At 41.2% G+C, this 24,989-nt stretch overlaps 1 protein-coding gene across 1 annotated transcript in view; it reads right to left on the minus strand.

Annotated features, from left to right (window-relative positions):
• Window positions 1-24,581, minus strand: part of LOC311234729 (1-acyl-sn-glycerol-3-phosphate acyltransferase gamma-like) — a gene marked incomplete at both ends in the record, with an annotated part of 35,985 nt that extends 11,404 nt beyond the window's left edge. The window contains 7 exons of the mRNA XM_084321972.1: window positions 4,416-4,491; window positions 9,473-9,575; window positions 9,954-10,036; window positions 10,125-10,195; window positions 15,492-15,653; window positions 17,699-17,871; window positions 24,416-24,581. Coding sequence (XP_084178098.1) covers window positions 4,416-4,491; window positions 9,473-9,575; window positions 9,954-10,036; window positions 10,125-10,195; window positions 15,492-15,653; window positions 17,699-17,871; window positions 24,416-24,581 — 834 coding nt within the window. The remainder of the gene's footprint in view (window positions 1-4,415; window positions 4,492-9,472; window positions 9,576-9,953; window positions 10,037-10,124; window positions 10,196-15,491; window positions 15,654-17,698; window positions 17,872-24,415) is intronic.
• Window positions 24,582-24,989: the final 408 nt, after the last annotated feature.

Genomic DNA, 24,989 nt, shown 5'->3' on the forward strand with positions numbered 1-24,989 from the left:
CAGAACAGCTTGAAATCTTGAACTAGAAAAATGCTGTTTTTGAGTACTTGATTAGAAATATAAAACAATGCATTTTTTGGGGGGGGAAATTTCAGATGTGTTCCATAGACTCACAGGAATTGTGTAAAGTTGCCCAAATATTGAAAGGAATAGCAATGCATGTCCCCCCTTTTTGTCGCCCGTTCTATCTCCCCCGGGAATTCACAGCCATCATAACAACTGCAGTTTACATTCCACCGCAAGCCGACACCGCCAGAGCTCTGGCCGACCTACAGGACTATTTGAATCAACACCAAAACAAACATCCGGATGCGGCTATGATCGTAGCCGGGGACTTCAACAAGGCTAACTTGAAAAAAGTTATGCCAAACTTTTTCCAACATATCAAATGCACAACTAGGGGGGGGACACGTTGGATCACTGCTACACCCCTTTCAAACAGGGCTATAAGGCAGTACCAGCACCTCCGCTAGGTAAATCAGACCACAACACCATATTTCTTTTACCAAGCTACAAACAACGAGCCCGAGAGGCTGTTGTGTCGCGAGAGGTGAAGCAGTGGTCCGAGAGCTCAGAGGCCACGCTACAGGACGCACTGGGGGGCGTAGACTGGAGGATGATACAGTCGAGCTCCAGTGACGTCAGTGAATATGCTGATGTTGTTGTTAGCTTTATAGCAACATTAGCTGACGGTATTGTCCCCACAAAGAAGGTGTGGGTTTTCCCAAACCAGAAACCGTGGGTGGACAATTCCATCCGAGTGGCCCTGAATGCTCGTACCGCTGCTTACAACTCGGGCCGAGCATCGGGAAATATGGAAGAGTATAAGGTAGCAGCCTATATGCTACGCAAGGAGGTGCAGGCTGCTAAACGGCGATATGCGAACAAGATGGATGGCTTATGGCGGGGAGTACGAACGATAACTGATTATAAAGTCAGCCTCCCTTCAATAGTGAGTGCCGATGCCTCTCTCGCAGATGAACTAAACTCCTTTTACGCCAGGTTTGGAGCAAGCAGTGGCGACGTTAGCTCACCGGATAATGACGTCACTGACGCGCCGGCTGCCACGGGAAGGGGGGGCTCATCCACGGGGGGGGGGGGGGGGGCACTCTCTCATTGACGGAACACAGCGTGAGATTAATGTTTACTCGGAAAGCGGCTGGCCCAGATGGGATAACAGGACGAATACTTAAGTCCTGTGCAAACCAGCTGGCCCCAGTATTTACATCCATATTCAATATATCCCTGGCTGAGTCCGTGGTCCCTGCCTGCTTCAAAATGTCAACATAATCCCGGTGCCAAAACACTCCTCTCCAACAAGCCTTAATGACTACAGACCGGTGGCACTCACCTCTGTGGTCATGAAATGCTTTGAGAGGCTGGTAAAGGATTACATCTGTGCCTCCCTCCCTAGTAACATGGACCCACTGCAGTTTGCATACAGGGCAAACAGGTCCACTGACGATGCGGTCTCCCAAGTACTGCACAACACACTATCTCACCTTGACAGTCAGAAGGGGGGCTATGTGAGATTTCTGGTCATTGACTATAGTTCAGCTTTCAACACCATAGTCCCCACCAGACTGGTTGACAAGCTGATCGATCTGGGTCTGAGCTCCGCCATGAGCGCCTGGATCCTGGACATTCTAAGTGACAGGCCCCAGGCGGTCGGGGTGGGGGGTCATACCTCCAGCAAAATCACCCCGGGTCCCCCCAGGGCTGCGTTCTGAGCCCCCTGCTGTACTCACTGTACACACAAGACTGCGTGGCCAGGTTTAGCTCCAACTCCATAGTGAAGTTTGCGGACGACACGGTGGTGGTGGGGCTGATCTCTAACAATGACGAGAAGGCCTATCGGGAGGAGGTTGATGAAATGGCACGCTGGTGCCGGGACAACAGCCTACTCCTGAACATTGGTAAAACCAAAGAGCTGATCGTGGATTTTAGGAGAATACAGCAGGGGACACACACACCGTTGTGGATAAACGGGGCTATCGTGGACAGCGTGAGCAGTTTCAAGTACCTGGGAGGCCACATCACAGAGGACCTGACATGGTCTACTCTACACACATAGATTCTGTGGTGAAAAAGGCGAAACAGCGCCTCTTATCACCTGAGACAGCTAAGGACGTTCAGAGTATCAGGGAAGATACTCCACTCCTTCTACTCCGGGGCTGTAGAGAGCATTCTGACCGGAAACATCACTGCCTGGTTTGGAAACAGCACGGCACAGGACAGGAAGGCACTCCAGAGAGTGGTGCGCTCAGCTGAGCGTACTACGGGTATTGCACTACCACCCCTGCAGGACTTATATAACAGGATGTGCAAATCCAGAGCCTGCAGAATTATGAGAGACCCTCACCACCCCAACAACAGCCTGTTTAAGCTGCTGCGGTCAGGCAAGCACCTACGAGTACGTACACACGCTGCGAGAACAGAGACGCTCCGGCTCAGCTTCTTCCCCCAGGCCATCAGAACACTGAACTCTCCACTCACAAATACACATGAACACACACAGACAGACACACAGACAGACAGACAGACAGACAGACAGACAGACAGACAGACAGACAGACAGACAGACACGCACACACACACACCACTCATGCGGCAACCGCTAAAAATCACGCTAAACAAAATGTCACTTCCAAAAATAGAATCTTTAGAAACACTTTAAAAGAAGGAGGTACTGTATAGTTTAGATACATTAAGAGTTAACATTGTAAATTGTATATTGCATAGTAGTGTATATAAGAACCAGTTTCTCAGGAACCTAGCATGTCTTTTTTTTTACCATGCATATCTTGTGTCTTATCTATTTAATTTTTTCTGTGCCTATTTTATTCTATTTTATTATTGTATTTTGCACAATCAATGCGGGCCAGACCACCCGCATTTCACTGTATGCCCTGGTATGTATGTGACAAATAAACCTCTTGATTCTTGATAACAATTGTGTGTATTGAGCTGTACTGTATTGTACCCATTCTGCAATCTGTTAATAAAATGTTCAATCAATCAATCAATCAATCAATCAATGTGGCATAATTGCGAAACGTGTTTAGTCCCTTGTTTGAGCGAATCTGGGTTTAACATGATTTGTGAAGTTCCCTCTGGTGTTGTGGTCGTGGTATTCACTGACCTTTGGGAAGTATTTTGACATGTACATGGGTACCTTAGTGGTGTAGTGTATCTTGTAAACCAGGCCCATTGCAAGTTGCTGTACTCTGTCGTCTACTCTAAGCCATCCTAGTTTGTCAAAGTGGGCAGGGGTGAGGTGGGTTTTAGGAGTGAGGTTAAGCAGTAGTCTGACCAGTTTGTTTTGTGATGTTTGTAATCTTGTTTTTAGTGCTTTTGAGGTGCTTTGGTGCAGGCATAGTCGTAGTACCCTTGAATGAGTGCTCCTGTTAGAGTCTCCAGGGTATTCTGTTTACCAGAGAGGAGATCCGGTACAAGAATCTTGTTCGTTGGTTGACTTTTTTTTATTACATTGGTTGAAATTTTGTCACAGGAAAGATTTGCCTCTAGGATGGAACCCAGGTATGTAATTTCATCTTTCCTTGTGACAATATTGTCACCCACTGTAACAGAGAAGCTGTTGGTCTTGCTGAGTTTGTTATTTGATCCGAAGAGAATGGACTCTGTTTTGCCTGTGAAGACTCTAACAGGAGCACTCATTCAAGGGTTCTACGACTATGCTTGACAACCTAGGATGGCTTAGAGTAGACGACAGAGTACAGCAACTTGCAATGGGCCTGGTCTACAAGATACACTACACCGCTAAGATACCCATGTACATTAGCAAATCTTTCAGAAATAAGCATTTCATATAAAGTATTCTGTTGTGACATATAATAAACAAACTTGAAACTTGAAACTACATGTCGAAATACTTCCCAAAGGTCAGTGAATTCCACGACCACAACACCAGAGGTAGTTCCACAAATCCTGTTAAACCCAGATTCGGCTCAAACAAGGGACTAAACACTTTTTGCAATTATGCCACAATAATGTGGAACGCCCTACCCATAGCCGTAAAATAATGTGAATCCCTACCCTCCTTCAAAACCGCTCTCAAACAGTTTCTTCCCCTTCGGATGTATATTTTTTTATGATCTCTTTTTCTTACAGTACCGTATATTTGTATCTCTTGTATGTCATAAATGTATTGATGAATTGAAAATGGAGGACCCTGATGTAAACAAGACGAAAGTCTTTTTCTGGTCTGCATCCTCTTAGCAGTTGTTTGTATTGAGCCGTACGGTATTGTACCCATTCTGCAATCTGTTAATAAAGTTTTCAATCAATCAATCAATATCAGCCATTGTCCACCCTGGCGTGGCGTGGTGTATTGGCATCAGCCATTGAAAAACCCATATCAGTCGACCACTAGTGTTTGATGAATGTCTCTCTACCTTCTCTCTGTAGAGCTGATGAAGCCAGGCAGCACATTCCTTCTCATCCTCAGGAATCTGGTCTACAGGAAACCTCCTGTACATGCGCACGCACAAACACACACATAAACAGAATGAATGAATGAATGAATTATTCATTCTTCTACTTCTGAATTATTATTATATCTACTGTAGTTTGTGTCGTCTGCTGCCACTAGATGGTGCCAGATGCTCATATCCGGATAGATCTATCTATCTATCTACATTGTCTACATTACAACCAGGGGCGGACCTTCCTACAGGCGATATAGGCGGTCGCCTAGAGCGCCACCCAGAGGGTTTTTTGCAGTTTTTTTTTTTGCAGTTTTGGCGCCCCCCTCTATATCTGCAACCATTATTTTTACATAAAAAAAATTCTAACATAAGGGAAAATGAGCCAAAAATCTAAAACGGTCAGTCGGTCTGAGCCTCAGCTTCAGGTGTTCACAGTCAGAACATGCTAGAGCGCTGTGCATTGATGGGTATCGGTCAAGTGTTTATAGAATTGAGCGTTGAGGAAAGAAAGACTAACGCTAGAGAACTATGAAGAGGCAAAAGACATAAAAAAAAAATTTACAAAAAAAAAATTACAAAAAAAAAGAAAAAAAAATCTTTCTTTTTTGGGGGGGGGGGGGGGGGGGGGGGGCGGCGCAGTGGTGGATCTCGCCTAGGGCGCCAAATGTGCTAGGTCCGCCCCTGATTACAACAATAGACCTGTATGCTGTATGTCAGACTCCGTGTGCGCACGCATCAAGGGGCTGGTCAGAACAACGGCGCAGACTACAATATATTTCCATTTGTTAGCAATGCTAGCAATCTAAACAATCAATTTATCCATGCCAAAGCTAGATATGTAAAAGTTGAAAGAGTGTCATGGTTTCTTAGAGCCCCGTCATACTTTTTTAGCGCAGCAGCTCACGCAGGTAGGGGGCAATTTAGTCACGCGACTCAGTTGGAATTGCTGATTGGCTTGAACACGGTATGTTTGTATACAGTTTGTTTATTGTTTATTTTGGATCCCCATTAGTCTTCACCATGGTAAAGACTACTCTTCCTGGGGTCCAGACATACAAATATAACATTAAAAACATTATCCAGCACACAAATATCTAAAAAGCATTACAAAACTGTATAAAAAAAATCACAATATCCTTAACATCCACAGTATTATAAGATACAATATTACAAAATTCACCATTACAAAGTGCATATTATAAAATTCAAATCAGTATACAAAGAGATCTGTATAGAATCAGTTTATTATTTTCCTTGATGTACTTCTTAAATCTGTATTTACTTGATGTTGTGAGATTTTGTGGAAGCCTGTTCCAGTATGTTATAGCTCTATAAATGACTGTTCTTTTTAATGAGTTTGTTTTTGGCAGAGTTAGTGTAAATCGACATTTCAGCACCTACCTGGTATCATGACTGTGCCTATCATTTGTGTACAACAGTTCAAATCAAAATCAAATCTAATTTATTTGTAATTTGCGTTAATGTCCCCATGGGCCGGACATGTCTTCTTTAAACAAGTCAAGAAGAAACATCACAATAAATCAAGAACAAAACAAAAAACACCATGAAATCTAAAATAAAATGTTAAATAAATAAATGCGAAGGTAAGGAAAAACTCACTAAAAACCTAGCAATAGGAAAAAAGCACCACAGGCAATGTGGAGGGGAGAAACCTTAGAAGTACAGTTGTGCATATAAACATGACTGTTTCTTTAAAATACAAATATTTCTAAAGAATAAAAGCAGGCTGCAGGCCAATCTCTCCTTCACCATCATCCAGGACAGAGCAGCATGCATGCCCTCCACACACCTCCTCATTGAGCAGTGTAGAGCCAGGCGTGCAGCTGTTAGAAGAGCTGGACCAAACTGCTGGGCAGTAATCCATCCGGGATAGCACAAGAGATTGTATAGCTTGTTTAATTGTTGTTTTTGTGAGAAAGAGAGCTGCTCTTCTTATGCAAAAAATACTGCTACTCATTTTGGCAATCATTTTATTAATATGAGTTGACCATGACAGCATTTGATCTATTGTCACACCCAGCAACTTGGCCTCTGTTCAATAGCTACTCCATGCAACAACAGGCTCAGCTTCTGATCGGTCCTTAGAGTGTTGTATATGCCTATTATCAGACTTTTTGTTTTAGAGTTATATTTAATTGTAGCTTATTTCCTAATACCCATTCAGAAATTAGCATCAACTCATCTTGTTCAACAGTTTATCCAGACTGTTGTGTCATCCCATCCGCATAAATTGTTGCATGTAAATTTTTTAATACATGCAGCATATCATTCACAAATGGAGTACAGTAGAGGTCCGAGGAAGCTTCCCTGTGGAATGCCACACTGTAAAGTTTTAACATTGTTCCATTATTAAAAAGAACGCTCTGTTTCTTGTTGCATAGATAACTGGTCATAGAAGTAACCACTGTTTCTTTGAAACCATAGGCTGATAGTTTAGAAAGTACAAGTTCATGATTAATTATGTCAAAGGCCGCACTGAAATCGAACAGAATGGCTCCGACCATTAACTTCTCATAAAAAAAGAATTCTTGGGAAAGAATAGGTTTGAGGCGATAAAATCTCCTACCGATTGCTCTGTCCTGATTCCCTCTGAGGGGGGAGGAGTTCCTGCAGACACTCCCCACACTAAAGTGGCCCCACACTAAACTATCCCAGTTCAAAAGTTAGGCGATACTGCCACCTGGCGGGATTCGATCGTCATTGCAATTTTAACGTAGGCAGCGGTCCAAGGGAGATACAGGGAGGTCCGCGTGAGTGTTTAGAATGGGGATCAAAGGGAAAAGATCAAAGGATCTAAAAACGAGAAAACTCTTTTGGGGCTCAAGCGTTGGCGACGAAACACGGGTATACTCGTTTTTGGCGCCTAACACCGGTTCCTGACAGGCAGCGAGCGAGCGAGCGAACTGGAGACGAAATCACACGCGACACTGTCCTGATATGAGGCGCCGCGTGTCCGAGTGTGTCTGTGTGTGTGTGTTACCTGGAAGCATTCTTGACCAATAAAAAGTGTTTAGGGGCGGGACTCGGCCGCGTAATCGCTCAACTAGAGACACAGCGAGCGAATATTTGAGGGGGGAACGACATCGCCGCTCAGTTCGCTGTCGCTCGCGGCAGGTCAGGATAGTCTGCTTGAAACTAATACATTTTAATAATTTTCGCAATCACGCTCGCTCGCGTCGCTGCCTGTCAGGAAGGGGTGTAACACCGGTTCCTGACAGGCAGCGAGCGAGCGAACTGGAGACTAAATCGCGCGCGACACTGTCCTGATATGAGGCGCCGCGTGTCCGAGTGTGTCTGTGTGTGTGTGTGTTACCTGGAAGCACACGGGGGCAAAGCAGCCTGCGATTCTTGACCAATAAAAAGTGTTTAGGGGCGGGACTCGGCCGCGTAATCGCTCAACTAGAGACACAGCGAGCGAATATTTGAGGGGGGAGCGACATCGCCGCTCAGTTCGCTGTCGCTCGCGGTAGGTCAGGATAGTCTGATTGAAACGAATACATTTTAATCATTTTCGCAATCACGCTCGCTCGTGTCGCTGCCTGTCAGGAACCGGTGTAATGAGTTAAGAGAAGCTTTTTAGTCTCCTAAAAGGTTATGCTTCTGAATTATCATACATTATGTTTTTCGGAATTAATGATTTGGACAGCTCACCGTTCACTGGCAGCATTTGACTTCTTATCATTTCTACTTTACTAGTAACATTGTTATTAAAATAATTTAATTCACCATTTGGTTCAAAAAAAGGACTCTTACTCATTTTATTTTATCCTATAACTTCATTCAGGGTTTTCCATAATTTTTTACTGTCACCCTTTGATTCTTCAAACTTTAACTGATAATAATTCTTCTTCTTTTGTCTGTTTATTTTAGTCACATTATTTCTGAGTGAACTTGGTAAGCCTGCCAACCCACCAAGCTGCCAGATTTAGTTGCCACCTTCTTCAACTCATCCGTCTCCTTCATATAGCTTCTTAATTCAGAGTCCAACCAGAGAGATTCCATAGCACCTTGTTCATATCTTCAAGAAACATATTTTCACAGAATGTTTTATAAACTCTTTTATAAATTACTTTAGGGCCGGCTTTAGGGACCTTTGTTATTCTAGCCATAGCAATCATCATCATTCCGTCCTATAACTTCATTCATAATAAATTATCGCTAAAGCCCACCTGAACGGACACCATTTTGGAGCAACTGTACGCCCCTCAGTCCTCATTTTAAATAATCTCTCCACAATTAAAGTGATAATGTACGTAATTGTGGTTGTTACTCAGCTGAAATAGTTGTACTCTTCCAGCTGACTTGTCATACAGATAAAAGTGTCAGCTAAATTACTAAATGTACTGTATGTGTTGTGGTTCCTGCTGGCCGTGAACAGTACCGTCTTGGTGTTTTCAAAACATTTTCCATGAGCTTCTTTGCCGTCTTAACTGTGTGCTTTCTATTTTTGCATGCAGACTTTCTGCATCACAAATTCTTGGTTTCTTGGTTGTCTAGGTGGCTGCATATTTGTATTCCATCGTTTCAAAAGATATTCTGTGTTCTGTGAGTGAATAAACAATCACAACTCATTAATTCTAGGAATACGTCTGGTATCGCGAGAAGGCTGATCAAGCTGGTTGCACCACACCATTTGAGGCTTGAGCAGCAAAAAGTGGCGGTGTGTTGAAGCACTGGTGATCTCAATTTGTTCTGTATACACTTGTCACACAATGTCTCACATTAGTGTCTTGATGTTGTCCACTTACTTAGTTATTATAGTACAGTATAGTATAGTATGTTAATAATGAATGTTACCTGAAGCTCATATCAGCTTTGTATTTATATTTATAGTACAGTATAGTACAGTAATAATGAATATTACCTGAAGCTCATATCAGCTTTGTATTTATATTTATAGTATAGTATAGTACAGTACAGTAATAATGAATATTACCTGAAGCTCATATCAGCTTTGTATTTATATTCATAGTACAGTATAGTACAGTAATAATGAATATTACCTGAAGCTCATATCAGCTTTGTATTTCCGTCCTTTGACAAGGTCAAGCACAGTGGGTGTCTCTCCGTCCCTGAAGTTCAATGTTACATCATATACAGCTGAGACTAAGAGACAGAGAGAGAGAGAAAAAGAGTAAAAGAGAGAGAGAGAGAGAGAGAGAGAGAGAGAGAGAGAGAGAGAGAGAGAGAGAGAGAGAGAGAGAGAGAGAGAGAGAGAGAGAGAGAGACATATATTGAGGCCTTTGCTATGGTTGTAGGCTAACCGTCCTGATAATTGTGTCAATGACTGTAGGTAATGGTCCTGATATTTAGCCTTCTTGGCCATGTGTAAATAAAGCATTTAAAATGTGTGTGTGTGTGTGTGTGTGTGTGTGTCTGTGTCTGTGTCTGTGTGTGTGTGTGTGTGTGTGTGTGTGTGTGTGTGTGTGTGTGTGTGTGTGTGTGTGTGTGTGTGTGTGTGTGTGTGTGTGTGTGTGTTCCTACCAGTTCCTCTCAGACAGTTCAGTGTTGTGGTAAATCCTTTAGTTCTGGGCAGCAGATGATACTTCAGCCTGGGAAGACCTTTACTACATACAACAACAACAATAATAAAAATAGCTATATAAAAGTGATAATAAGTGTAATGATAGTAACAACAACAACAATAATATCTACCTGTCGGCCACCTCCATGGAGATCTGATGTTTCTTCTGTGTAAACCTGGTTCCTTCACAGAAGAGCAACACCTGGACACACAGACACACAGCTAATAACAAATACACACAGATAATAAGATCTAGACACACAGCTAATAACACTGACACACACAGCTAGTAACACCTAGCCACATGGCTAATAACACCCACACACAGCTAATAATACCTACACACAGCCAATAACACCAATAGGAGGTTATTCAATGACAACACGTGAAGCACAAATTCACTCATAATTATTATTAATTTACATATATATATATTTTTTTTAATTATTATTATTATTATTATTATTATTATTATTATTATTATTATTATTATTATTATTATTATTATTATTATTATTATTATTATTTCTTTATTAGAAATGTTTGCCTCTGTAAAAAGAAATGCCAGTGAATTTTTCTTTCTTCAAAAATGGCCAAGTGACAGCTCTGAGCTCTCTGATCAGGCCGCCTAAATATTAAAGGCAACCAACTTGTGTCTAGCCACGCCCAACTTGCGTCTAGCCACGCCCACGCGGCGACGCGGAGCTCTGTCGCGGCAGCATTATGTAGCAGTAATCCCCCCTTTGTTAACATCGAAAACTAGCTCAACTGGCAGCGCTGCCTTGCTGTGGATCCTGTGGTCCGTTGGTGACGAGTTCGATTCCCAATTTTTTTTTTTTTTTTTTTTTAACATGCATTCTTTCGCCGGTTAAGTTTAGGCATGTTAACTTTAAGCATTGTTTCGGAGTTGGTTAAGGTTAAGGTTAGGCATTGTTTCGGAGTTGGTTATGGTTAGAAGGGTTACGTTTAGGCGCTGTTAAGGAGCTGGTTAAGCTTAGAGTTTGTCTTAGAGAATGGCAATATTCTTTCGGAGTTGGTTAAGGTTAAAGTTAGGCATTGTTTCTTAAGGTTAAGGTTAGGCATTGTTTCGGAGTTGGTTAAGGTTAGAAGGGTTAAGTTTAGGCGCTGTTAAGGAGCTGGTTAAGGTTAGAGTTTGTCTTAGAGAATGGCAATAGACAGCCTATTTCCGCGCTGCAGCGCGAGGCAATAGACAGCCTATTTCCGCGCTGCAGCTCTCGCGCTGCCGCGGTCACATGGGCGTAGTGGCCAATCAGAGAAACGCTAAACACAAGTTGGTTGCCTAAAATATTCACGCGATCAGGCCTGCTCATCACATAACTGCAGTAATGGCGAGCTGTCAATCACTATTGTGCAACTTATAGTGCACAGGTTGATCTTAGTTGATTATTATCCAATCAAAATAGGCTATTTGAGTCATCTAAGCCCCGCCCGTGCATTTTTGCGCACGCCACTCGTGAACGGGGATTGAATGATTGACAGCCCTCAATGTTCTGACACTCAAATCAGAGAAGAGCTCCGTGACTGTGATGATGTCATCAAGTTCTCCGGCTGTTTGATTGATTTATTGATTGAACATTTTATTAACAGATTGCAGAATGGGTACAATACAGTACAGCTGTAACAACACAGTAGGCTAAAATAAACTTTGCGCCAACATTAGGACCGCAGCGTGACTGTGATGATGTCATCACCAGTGATCTCCAGTAATCGGAGATAGTATAAGGAGTTTGGGGGAGGATTCGCGAAACATGTGTTTAGCTGTGGCCAGGGAGAACCGGGAGTTGCATTGAAACCTACCAAGATAGACCCCCACGACCAAGGTTATCGGACTACTAGGTCAGACGGGCCGACTTAGTCTCGCTCTGAGTGGGCTGGCTGGGGAAGACGAATGGAGACCTTTTTCATCAGAAAATATCGAAGGATGGATTTAATTTACAAGTGATCAGAAGGGAGGGAGCCTATTTACGAGGGACACTATTTCCTGTAACGTCGTCAATGGTAAGTGAAATTCTATTTTTTTTTTATATTTAGTAGCTGTGTGGGGCGCGGCGGGTCTGTGTTGATTATGAATTAATTGGCTGTATTTTACTGCGTGCGGCATTGGTATGCTTTCTGCCCTTCTGTGGGTAACGAGCGATTTATTTTGGTCCGCTGTGGCCTGGCCTCTGTGCGTGTGTGTGTGTGTGTGTGTGTGTGTGTGTGTGTGTGTTGTTCAGTTCTATATAGTGCTGAGTGATGTGCATCTGAGATTGATCTGGTGATGTGTTCTGTACAACATCTCCTCTCCTCCTCCTCTTCCTCTCTCTCCTCCCTCCCTCTCTCCTCCCCTCCTCCTCCTCCTCTCCCCTCCTCTCCTCTCCTCTCCCTCTCCTCCTCCTCTCTCGTGATGTTTGTAAGTGAGGCGTGTGTGTCAAGTTACTCCAAGGTATTTATTACTAGTGCCTGTTATCTTTAACTGTCTTCATAACCACACTGTGTGTCTGTAATTCTTTATTAAATTTTTTTTAGCTCTCCCGTCCTCCCCAATATTTTTAACTCACAGCCACCACTGCCACACACATTGGGGGATGTTTTAAAAATATAATTTAACATATAATATAATAATTTGTGCTTCACCAAAAAATTTGGTCAGCAGCCACCACTGCAATACACAGTTAATAATACATACTGTACACAGCTAATAACACACTGTACACACAGCTAATAACACCTAGACTTTACATTTTGTCATTTAGCTGACGCTTTCATCCAAAGCGACTTACAAGTTTTGTACAACAAGACAGCAGGAAGGGTACAACTCTATCAGCTGAGTAACAATGTTCATCAAAGTGTTGAGTGCATAGTGTAGGTTAGTATATTAGGACAAGTGCATGACAGTAAGGTTAGTTAGGGTTAGAGTTATTAAAAAAAAAAATAATAATAATTAATTTCATTACAAATAATGATTGAAGAAGTGCGTCTTTAGTCGACGGCGAAAGATTGGACGGGTTTCGTTCCACCATTGTGGGGCAAGGACCGAGAATAGGCGACTTCTCTTTAGGATAGGAGTGGGTCTGAGGCGGCCAGAAGATGCAGAGCGTAGGGGTCTTGAGGGTGTGTAGTTAGAGACCATTGACCGGAGGTAGGTGGGAGCCGCTCCCTTTGCCGCACGGTATGCCAGGTCGAGGGCCTTGAAGCGGATTCGTGCGGCCATGGGGAGCCAGTGCAGGTCCCTGAGAAGTGGGATGACATGGGCTGACTTCGGTAGGTTTGAGATCAGGCAGGCCGCTGCATTCTGAATGAGTTGAAGAGGCTTGGTGGCAGTGGCCGGGAGGCCAGCAAGCAGTGCGTTGCAGTAGTCCAGGGGTTCCCAAACTTTTCAGGCCGGGGCCCAGAAAATAAGGCGTCAGAGAGCCGCGGCCCAATGCACATCGTCTGGCTTTTTTTTTTTTTTTTTTTGCCAGGCGACCGATTTTTTAAGCCAAATATCACTTCAATCCTATTAAGTTAGTTCAAGTTAGTTATTCATTTATATGTGCTATTTATGAGAGGGCTAACTTGTTGCAAAATAATAATGATAATAATAATAGCCTCATTAAAATACTATTGTTGCTTCGGTTGTTTTCAGCATTTTATGTGCATAATCTGTTATTTAGTTTGAAATGTTCGTTGAAATAAGTAGATTTTTCGTTTTTGTTTATTTATTAAGTTAATATAAAACCATATAGTCACATTTTAGAATACAATAGAATAGAATTTTAGAATACAACTAGAAACACTGTCCTGGCATGCTTCTAAGTTCAGTGGCCTGACCAAAACAATTTAAATAAAAAAATTTAAAATAAAAAAATTAAATTTTTTTTTTTTTTTTTTTTTTTTTTTTAATCATCTCGCGGCCCACCCGTGGCTGCTCGCGGCCCACCTTTGGGTCGCGACCCCGACTTTGGGAACCACTGCGTAGTCGAGGCGGGAGATGACTGTTGATTGGACGAGGAGTTGGGTGGCTTCTTTTGTCAGGAAGTGGCGGATCCTTCTGACGTTGCTCAGGAGGAATCTGCAGGTTCTGGTTGTTGCTGCGATGTGAGCGGAGAAGTTCAACTGGTCGTCAAGGACAATACCAAGGTTCTTGGCGGTCGGGGACGCGGTCACAGTTGAATTTTCGACTGTGATGGAGAGGTCGGTCAGGGGGGAGGATTTGGCCGGCAGGTGAAGCAATTCTGTTTTGCTTAGGTTCAGTTTGAGGTGGTTGGACGTCATCCAGGCGGAGATGTCAGACAGACAGGCACGTTCAAGTGTTTTAGAAAGGAAGGAGAGAAGAGAGACAGGACGATAGTTGCCTATGACGGTGGGGTTCAAGGTTGATTTTTTTATGAGCGGTGTGACTCTGGCTTGTTTTAGGGAGGTGGGGACCACCCCCGAGTTGAGGGAGGAGTTGATGGTTGCAGTTAGGAATGGGAGGATGTCTGGTGCTATGGTCTGGAGGAGTGGGGAGTGTAAATGTAAATGTAGACACATAGATGTAGCGTGTGTTTCACTCTGTGTTGTGTTAGTGGTATAGAAAAGACATGGATACGACCAGGTCATGTATTTGTATGCTTCTCAGCCTTCTCCCTCAAAGTAAATCTCTCTCCATCACATGTGCTCCACCTGCCAACCACCAACAATAGGAAAGTCGAACTTGCCCAATTTGCTCCTTCAAAATAGCAGTTCTCTGCACAACTATTCCACTAGTTTATGTGAAAAATACATGTTTCTGTTTATAATCTAGCATAACAACATTTCACTGCTACACAGACACACAGCTAATAACACCTAGACACAGACACACAGCTAATAACACATACTAGGAAGCTAGATTATGGGGTTAGTGAGGTAACTTCAGGTTTAGTAGGAAGCTGGATTAAGATAAGAAAAGATAATAAGATATTCTTTTATTGATCCCCTTGGGGAAATTCAGCCGTCATTGCAGCACGGGGAAGGGGGAGGGCATGTACAGGTATGGGCAGGGTAATAGAAGAAAGACAATAAATATAGGCAATAAAATAGAAACTGAAAATAAAATATGATATAACAGTGATATATATCTGTTATATATAACTATAACAGTATAAACTAATTTGCAGATGAGGGTCTGTTGGTCAGAATATAATGTTATTATATTCTATGTAGACAATAAATGATAGGGTTTTAGTGAGGTAACTTCAGGTTTAACCCTGGCAACTGTAACAGTGGTTCACTTTTACTGGGGTATATTGCCCTGGTAATTTATGCTGGTATTTAATGTGCTCCAGAGTAAGTTATGTTCTAGCCAACAGTAAAGCACACAATAAATAATTGGTTTGTTTGTTAACATTACCGAGTGTAGTTTTGGACAATTATTTTTAAATGTGCATTCATGCATAAACACAAAACATTTCAATTGAATGAATCATACAAAGACACACACATACACACATGTACACTACACACACAACCCTACTCCCTTCCCCAGTACTCACCCACATGTTCTCAGGATAGTCTTTCAGCTGACTCAGCCCCCCCAACACAGCCTTCTTGTCTTCCTCCCACTTCCTCTTACAGAACAACACCTCCAGGAAGTACCCGCTCCAGCCAATCACTGGCACCATCATCAGATCATGCTTGGCCAGGACCTTGAAACTCTGGGTAGTGTTGACAACAAAGAACATTTGACAGCATCAAATAACATCCGACAGCAACCAGAAACATCACACGGCAACAAAGAACATCCGACAGCAACAAGAAACATCTCACAGCAACAAGGAACAGCTCACAGCAACAAAGAACATCCGACAGCAACAAGAAACATCTCACGGCAACAAATACCATCTCACAGCAACAAAGAACATCTCACAGCAACAAGGAACATCTCACGGCAACAAATACCATCTCACAGCAACAAATACCATCTCACAGCAACAAGGAACAGCTCACAGCAACAAGGAACATCCCACAGCACCAAATGACATAGGCAAATGACATAAGGCAACAAATTGTGATAATGGTAATATTTTTTATCATATTTCTTCTTAAGAATTGGAGCAAGCATTTGAGAATATGAGGGGAGGATATGTATAATTCAACCAGCATTGGCTTTGGAGCCCTTACTAATTTAGAAAAAAGAAAAAGAAAAAGAAAAAAATGGAATTTCAATGATAATTTATGGCTGTTTAATATTTAAATATAAATTAGCCAAAACAAAATTACGTAATACATGGATCCAAATAAAATAAATGTTAGACCTCTTGATCATTACATTGCAATGCCATTTATGTTTTTATACCAGAAAAAAAGGTGATCCACCCTACCCTGAATATGAAAATAAAGATTTAAACTTAATATATATGTTAATATTCTATATCAAATGTGTTTCATGCTTGTTATTATCATTATTGCACACCGTGTCTTTTTCTATCTTTTTCAACTAATTGGGGAAGGGTATAGCAGGCTTATTCACTGTGTGTTATTGGATATTAACAGTTAGTTCCAACCAAGTAATTTGATTGGACAAGAGGCATTGCATATGAAGTATTGCATACAATACTTAAGTACTGTTTTTGGGGATTTGTACTTTACTCAAGTATTATTAGGTTTGTATTCTTGTACTTTTACTCAATTACATTTCAGAGAAAAAAAACATACTTTTTACTCCTTACATTTCAAATGCAGACCTACAAAGTACAAATCTCGCAGGTCCAACTATTTTAATTAGTATATTTGTTTCTCTGGCCGAACTAACGTTAATGTTATTAATCCTGCTGCCGCCCTTTATTTAAAAACAGCCAATCAATTCCCCATCAATGGAAAATGAACCCGCCCATACCCATGCTGATTGGTCCTTGTGCAAGACTAGAAAGCGGGGATATTTGATTAAACACCTGCTATCAGAAGAATAGACTGTCAGAAAAAAAGTTTTTACTTTAACTTTGTAGTACTTAAGTACATTTAAAAGTAGATTTTTTTTAACTTTTACTCAAGTGTGTTTTTAGCCAGATACTCTGACTTTTACTTGAGTAAGATATTGAGACGGTACCCATACTTTCACTTAAATATAATTTCTGGGTACTTTTTACACCCCTAGTCAGTGTAGCCTTTCCCCTTGTTCCTGTACTGCCTGTTCGCTAGAGGGCCCTCGACACCTCCATCTGGTGGGAGAGGCTGCGGCTCCCACACCAGCAGGGGAAGAAAAAAAATTCCCCAGTGTTTTTATGTGTGAATAGATTTTTCTGTAAATAAAGGTTGTTATTGTGTTTCACCCGATACCAATTTATTGTTACATCCAGGTCAATCTGCGGCATAAACTCTGAATCTGAAGGCGAGTGATGTCACCCAGAAGCTAAGAGTTCACAATGGAGATGGGAAAGCACACCAAAGTACTAAAAGCGTAAAACTTTGACCATGTTTTTCCATTTACATTGGTATTCTAGACCTTCTAGAAGGAATTTGAGCTCCTTTTTGCTGTAAGGAAAAAGGAGGGGAAAGACAAAGGATGAGATTCTATTAATATCAACAGAAGAGAAAGCAGTGTAGAGAAGGCTTGCTGCATTTGTTGCTGGAAGAGTTGCTTATATTCACACACACACTCGATTCTCCCTTTCGCCTCTCTCTCCCTCCCTCTCCTATATGTATATATATATATATATATATATATACACACACACACACACACAGTATAAAGTTCTCTCACCCCCAGCACTCCGTAGTGTTCAGCAATGGCCCAGCCAAATAGGAAGTCAATCTCATAGTTGTGGTTGAGGATGAAGATAGCGTGTTCTTTACCCAACTGCTCCGCCGTGAAGTTCTGGTCCATAAAGAGAGTACACTCCGTCTCTGACCACCATTTCAACAGTACCACCAACTCTGAGAGAGAGAGAGAGAGAGAGAGAGAGAGAGAGAGAGAGAGAGAGAGAGAGAGAGAGAGAGAGAGAGAGAGAGAGAGAGAGATTCAGATTCAAGATTGTTTGCCATACAATGAAAATCCTACTTTGCTAGTCCGCCCCTTCACACAAAATCACACCATAAAAAAAAGAACAATTTAAATACAAGCGAGTGCTAAAAAAACAAGTTAAAAAAAAAACGTTTATTAAAAAAAAAAAAAAAAGGTCTAAGATATATACAAGGCACAGTGAGTAACATTGACGTTATTGCACGTACCGATTCACAGTGTAGGATCCAGAGTGTTTACAATATAAATAATATCAAGAGAGAGTGAGAGAGAAACAGAGAGATTAGAGAAAGTAAAACGATCCTTTGTCTTGTTACCGCTCTGTACCAATGCATGCCAGAACTAGAAGAATGTGCAGACCTCCACCAAGGCCAATCTACCCACCTTGCTGTAGCTTTCACATACAACATTGTACTGGGTAGATACTGTAATGTATTATTTTGTAGATGAACGTCTGTAGTGTGTGTGTGTGGTGACCCACGTGGGACATGTAGACACTAGACACCAAACATTATGAGCAAAGTTACGGCTCCTTTAAGACTCTGGGTTCAGAGTTGAGAAACAGTGGATTCTGGTAAACTAGTTTTGCCTGTATTAGCTGTTGGCTGTAACCAGTAACCATTCATTGCAACTTACGTTACTGTACTCCTGTTTTATCTTGGGAAAGTAAAGCGATTTGACTCAACACTCGTCTACCAGTCTCTTCGTTCCTGCATTCCCACAAGTGTATTATTTCATATAGATTGCTGGTAACATTAGTAGCCAGCCTAAATAGGAGTGCCACAGCTTATGTGGTGAAAAAGCGGCATCCCTTAGATGTTGAAACAACAACATTTAGGTAACACCATCCTGACCTACATCAACAATAATGTTATATGTTGCGTTTATTGCAGTTATAGTAACTTAAAACGAATGGATTTATTATTGAATAATTAATAACATTAATCAAATTAAACTGTATGCAATAATTTACAGGTTCAAATGTATGAAGTCAATTGTGAATATGACTTGTGTAAAGGTTTAAAAAAAAAAGATTTAAATACAAATTTATTAAAAATAATTACATTTTGGCCGGTTTTGACCCTTCACCGTAAAGAATCAAGAACCGTTACGAACCAGAATTGAAAAGCAGAATCAGAATTAAAAAACAAAAACAATGTCCAACTCAACATTGGAGCATGTCAGAACGTTTCCATAGTTCTAATCTAGCAACATTATGATTACGGTAAGGCTGTCAATCGGTTAAAATATTTAATCTGATTAATCGCATGATTGTCCATAGTTAACTCGCAATTAATCGCATATTTTTTATCTGTTCTAAATCTACCTTAACACTTTGATCGCCATGGGTTAAATTCATAATTTACCATCCCTCGCCAGCTCTATTTGTCTATGGAGAAGTTCCCCTTCTTTGCAGGGCTATAACTTTTTAAATTCTATTGCTACATTGCCATTATTATGGCCCATTCAATGTCCTATATGTATTGTTCAGGGTGTAGCAACGTTAAACTTTTTCATTCACATATTCATACTAAAATATGGTCTAAAGTATAAGTATGTTTTTATCGTTTTCTGCAGCTTTCTCCAGAACTTGATTTATAGCTCCAAATGCATTATATTGATGATGAAATACAGTTTGGTAGGAATCTGTGCGAGATAAAAAGTTTCAACTGGACGTCGTTCTAGACGTTTCTATGCATCATCTGATGATGACCGGATGGGCGGGGGATCGTTTATAATTCCGTGGGCAGCGTTAGATGATTCATCCAGAGTGGGTCATATGTTCATCAGATCAGTTAGTATAGAATACGTTAGAATATAACGCTGAATCTTACCGTGGCTTCCTCGCGCCGCTGGACGATGAGCGTGGAACTGAAATATTCCTATTATGGGATGTAGAAATATCCGATCCATTTCCAGGTTGTATAATAGTATATACGTCCAAATAACGTTGTTTATTGAGTTAGGGCGAGCGATCTATTATCCAGTGTTTCAAGATGGAGTCGCGGGAGCTATAGAGAGTGGCCGGACCACATTTGGATGAGTACTACCGGTTCAAAGGTTAATATCCGGTTGGCGATCTGCCGATCGGCCACCAGATGGCGCTCTTGAACCGCTAGAGAGTTGAGAGGAGATCAGCACTGTCTCAGGGCGCCGGAAAGGAAATATGATTTCGATGACAGATTTTTTTAAATATTGACATCAAAGACGAGTTACGGCGTCCTCGGCGGAATGAGCATGGCGGGGTTTTCGGCGGTTAAAGTGTTAAACTGATCTTTTTCAAGTTTTAATACTCTTATCAACATGAGTCAACAAATGCTTTCTTTATGCAGCCATTTAACAGAAAAGGATGACCCTCCTGCATTGCAAATTTGCATCAAATTCAAAACAGAGTGATGCACAAAATAACTTAAAAGAAAATAATCATTTAAAACAATGAATAAAGTTTGCATGAAATAATAGGGGAAGAAAATGTTAGGAAGGTTACATTCACCGACAAGGGCTTCGGTCGGTCGGTCGGTCTCTCTCTCTCTCTCTCTCTCCATCTCAAAAATTTAAAAATTGTGGCGTTAAAGGAATTGTGCGTTAATAAAGCATTAACTTTGACAGCCTTAATTATGATATATAAGGTGGTAATACCCGGCAATAAAAGATAAACAGATACCAATGTTTATTTCGCCTCTCTGTCAGAGAAGACCAACCCACTTTATCATACATTGGAGCTATAAATCCATAGGGTGGTTTAACAAACAGGAAATGCCCAAGAGAAAGTTATATTGTAGTTGGACTCTACATCCATGTGCAAAATCTCTCCAAAATATTTACAACAGGATTGGGCCAATAAGGCAGTTTCAGACTATGACCAATAGTGTTGACACCATCTATATCTAGCTACCGCTAGCTGCTATATTAGCTTGTTGAAGCTTAGCCTAACTTAGCTAAATGAATAGCCAACACAGCTGCATTGTCAGCTACACATTTTAGCCATTTGAAATCCATGCTGGGTGACGTTATTCACAGAATCTGGTTTAAGTTATTAAAAACCTTTAGCCTATAGTGATCAGTAAGCACACAGTGGTTTAGGATATCTAACTTGTAACAACACACTTTAATCCTATGTGACTCTTGTCATAGCTTGTTAGCCAATTCCCTAGTAGGCCTACAGCACTGGCCAGTGAACTACAGAAATGAGAGCTCTAAAATAGAATAGGGTGTCATAATTTGCTTATACCAGTGTCAGATATTGGATTTAATAAGAAACTGAATGAAGAAAAGAGAAGATATTCTTTCTGGGTTATTTATAAAAGGGAATAAGCAGAGTAGCCTACAGGTTACAGACTGTGAATAGAGCTTGCTGAAAATGACGGCATGCGACAGGTTCAATAGTTTGAAATTGAGTAATTGAGTCTTGCTATTGGTAAATTGTCTTGGCAGTTTGCTGGGAGTAAACTTGCATTTCCAGTATGTTTTGAGCCTAGCAGATGCCGTTCCTGTGCTGTCAGAAATGAGAACTTGGTGGAGAATTGAGACAATGGGAACTGAAACTTAAGTGAGAGGCTTAGACGGGCCTCTGGCTTTACGAGTGTGGGTACAGGTTTTTACGATGTTAACAGAAGTTTAGAAAAGGGTATAATGTAATTACTAATTAGTACTATGTATAATCATGTAATTAGTACTTATTGGTATTGTCAGTTATAATATTGTCTCACTAGTAAAAGGTACAGGAGGCTTATTTGATTGCAATATTTAAGGTCTTAGAAACATAATGACATTTTAAACTTGTAATGTCATTCAGTGGATCAAAGTGATATTTGTTGTATTTTGGATGCATGAATGATTTCACCTTTTTGACAATGTACAGACAAATGAGGGTAAGCTAGGCTAGCGGTTTGGCTAGTTTTGACGTCAAAATGAGAACATATATTATTTACAATATTGAAATTGACATTCCTGATATTTAAGAAGTTGATTGCTATTGCACAGGCAATTGTAGGTACGTACGCACATATGACATTTGTCAATGACCTGAATGACGTGGATGTCACCTCCTATTCATTTTTCCCACTGATTGCCCTCTTCCTATACTCAAAGGGTGGACAATGACAGTGTACCGGCCAGGCAGACTTTGCACACACTTTTGCTAGAGGATGTACTGTATAATTCTATGGTCTAGATTAGAATCACGAAAATCAACATGGTTTCCCCTTTTGGGGGGATGAACTACGTGGAAATCCAGCCATTACATGTCAAGATATACCACAAAGATGCACACATGATTAGCTACAGCCTGGCAGAGGTATTCAACTGATACACACATACATTACATACACACATACACATATACATACACTCCAGGGCTGTAGCCTACAGTGCTACGGGGGGCACCCTTGCTAGTACTGATTTCAACCCTTTCATTCGTATTTCACTCCTTTTTTTCGAGGAATTTAAACATTGCGAACTAATCTTGTTGGCCGTTTTCTATATCTCTCCTCCCTCGGTCTCTCTCCGTCTGCCCGAGGAGCGGGGCTGTTACTTACACACTCGCGCGACTGACACTCACACATGCGGGTACTTGAGAGGTGCTGTCCGTGCTGAAGCAGAGCAGAGCTCATCATAGCGGAGAGAACGAAACGTTCGAAAAAAGCATGCATAGCGCGACCTGTGTAACATTAAGTTACACTGCTATCTCCTATCTTAACGTTAGCAAGCTAAGCATGCATAGCGCGACGTGTGTAACATTAAGTTACACTGCTATCGTTAGCAAGCTAAGCATGCATAGCGCGACCCGTGTAACGTTAAGTAACTTGTGTTCCGCGGGGAAAGAGTGCCCCCCCCCCCCCCCCCCGGTCATGCATCCACTCAACTCATGGAAAATATATCATCAGGCTATCGTTCTAAAAGTATCTCTACTAATAAAATGGAGTATTGAACCGTTTTTAACAGCTGGGTATTGGGTGGGACATTCTGATTTAAGAACTTTCTAAATAAAATAGAAAGTCCCAAAATAGTAAATTTATCTGACTGCTTGTATTAATTGATCAAAAAGTGCCATGTGCAGTAATATAGTTATAGAAAATAATAATAAAGCAATGTTGATTATGTTCTTAATAAAAAAAATGTAAATGCTTGCAAAATAATCAAAAACAACCGATAAGAGTATCGATAAAGTACCAAACCATTAAGCAGTATCGAATCGATAAGAGTAGTAGTATCGATAAAATCCTAACGATCCTAACCCATCCCTAATGAACACTGAATGAATGAATGAATGAATGAATGAATGAATGAATGAATGAATGAATGAATGAATGAATGAATGAATGAATGAATGAATGAATGAATGAATGAAAACTTTATTTAACAGATTGCAGAATGGGTACAATACAGTACGGCTCAATACATACAATTGTTAAGGGGATGCAGACCTGAGAAAGACGGTTGTTAATACACTGTTATCAATGAAAGAAGAAATGTTTGCAACTGTGGTAATACTTCAGTTGGTTCATTATAAAAGATACAAACCTGAAAACAAAAGCACTTAAATGTTAAATAAAAGGACCACAGTAATGAGGCAGGAGGAACATATTTTTTTGCACTATAATGGTAAAATTGTTATTTAAAAAAAAAGTGCCCCTAGTGAAAAAGCTTAGCGTACAGCCCTGCACTCCCTCCATTAATGTCATACACACATACTGAAACAGCCGGAGTAGATTCAACATGATGAAATCAGATGGAATTCGTATTGCACTAGTGGGCGTGTTGAGAAAGTGGGTGAAAGTATCATTCATTTGGCCAAATGGGTAATAATGAAGAAATGAGACTTCTTCCAAAGGAGTTTGACCAAGACAAGTGGTTCTCAAACGCCTTCATGTCAAGGACCCCCCCCCCCCCCCCCAATTGATACACAATAGGTTATGAAACCCCATTTCATAAGGGTCATACGAGTCATTTTGACAGCAGCAAATAACACGACCTGACCCTTATCTCTTTGAAGGGGTTGTCATCCGTATCTAAGAAACCGTTTTCTTTCACATTTGCAGTCACTGGTAAATTATCATTAACTTATAAGGGTTAATTAGGGCTAAAGGGGCAATTTGGTGGTAGAAAAATGCCTTTTTACCACTTAGACCACCATCCAGTGGTTTCTGACACAAAGCCCAATCACTGCATGATTCCCAGCCATTTGGCAGACAAAATTAACTATTTAAAACATCTTTCAAACTCAAATTTTACCTCAAAATGCAGTCAATTCAAAAAAAAATCTGAATGTTTGTTTTGTAGCAAGTAGTTTAGTTGTTGCTGCCATTTTTGTGTCACTGGTTTCTCCATTCAAAACCCCTGCAGTGCTCCCTCTCTCCTATAGACTGTCTCTGGCTATACCAGCATGCCCTGCAGTGAGATGCTCACATCCCATAGAAAAATTAACAAAATACACAAACACACAGAGGCAGTACTCACGGCTCCAGATGGAGTACGCCAGCCGGGTGTTGATGCGTCTGTAGAGCTGTCTGTTGATTGGCCAGAGCAGACAAGTGACCAGCTGGATCAGGTTGATAGTCAATCCACTGACCACGAACACAAACCCAAAGATCAGCTGGGGCAGGAAGGACGCCTTTAAACCCATCACTGAACACAAACACACACACTCGCTATCTTCACAGCCACGCTTGAATACAAAGATGGACTAAAGCTCCTCAAGTTCTGCTTTGTAGCTTCCCTAGACAGAGAGAACGAGAAAGCACATGTCAAAATAACACTTGAGTCACGATTGGCTATCCATTGTGGGTTCAGTCTTATCACAGACACATGCAGCCATTGCCCCAGTGGGCGGGTCAACTGAGGACTTAGTTTGTAGATTTGGTTTTATTGCACCCATTCCAAATAAATTCTTCTGACATTTTACTGGAAGCTTTGTTTTGTTAGCCCTCAATCAGGATACAGTCTACAAACATGACCAAACATCTATGTAGCATCTACACTTGTTTGTTTCAGAGGCTCCTCTGATGTACATTGTAAGTTGTTTCCACGCTAA

Source organism: Notolepis coatsorum (assembly GCF_963971535.1).
Source record: "Notolepis coatsorum genome assembly, chromosome: 9".
Classification (NCBI taxonomy): domain Eukaryota; kingdom Metazoa; phylum Chordata; class Actinopteri; order Aulopiformes; family Paralepididae; genus Notolepis; species Notolepis coatsorum.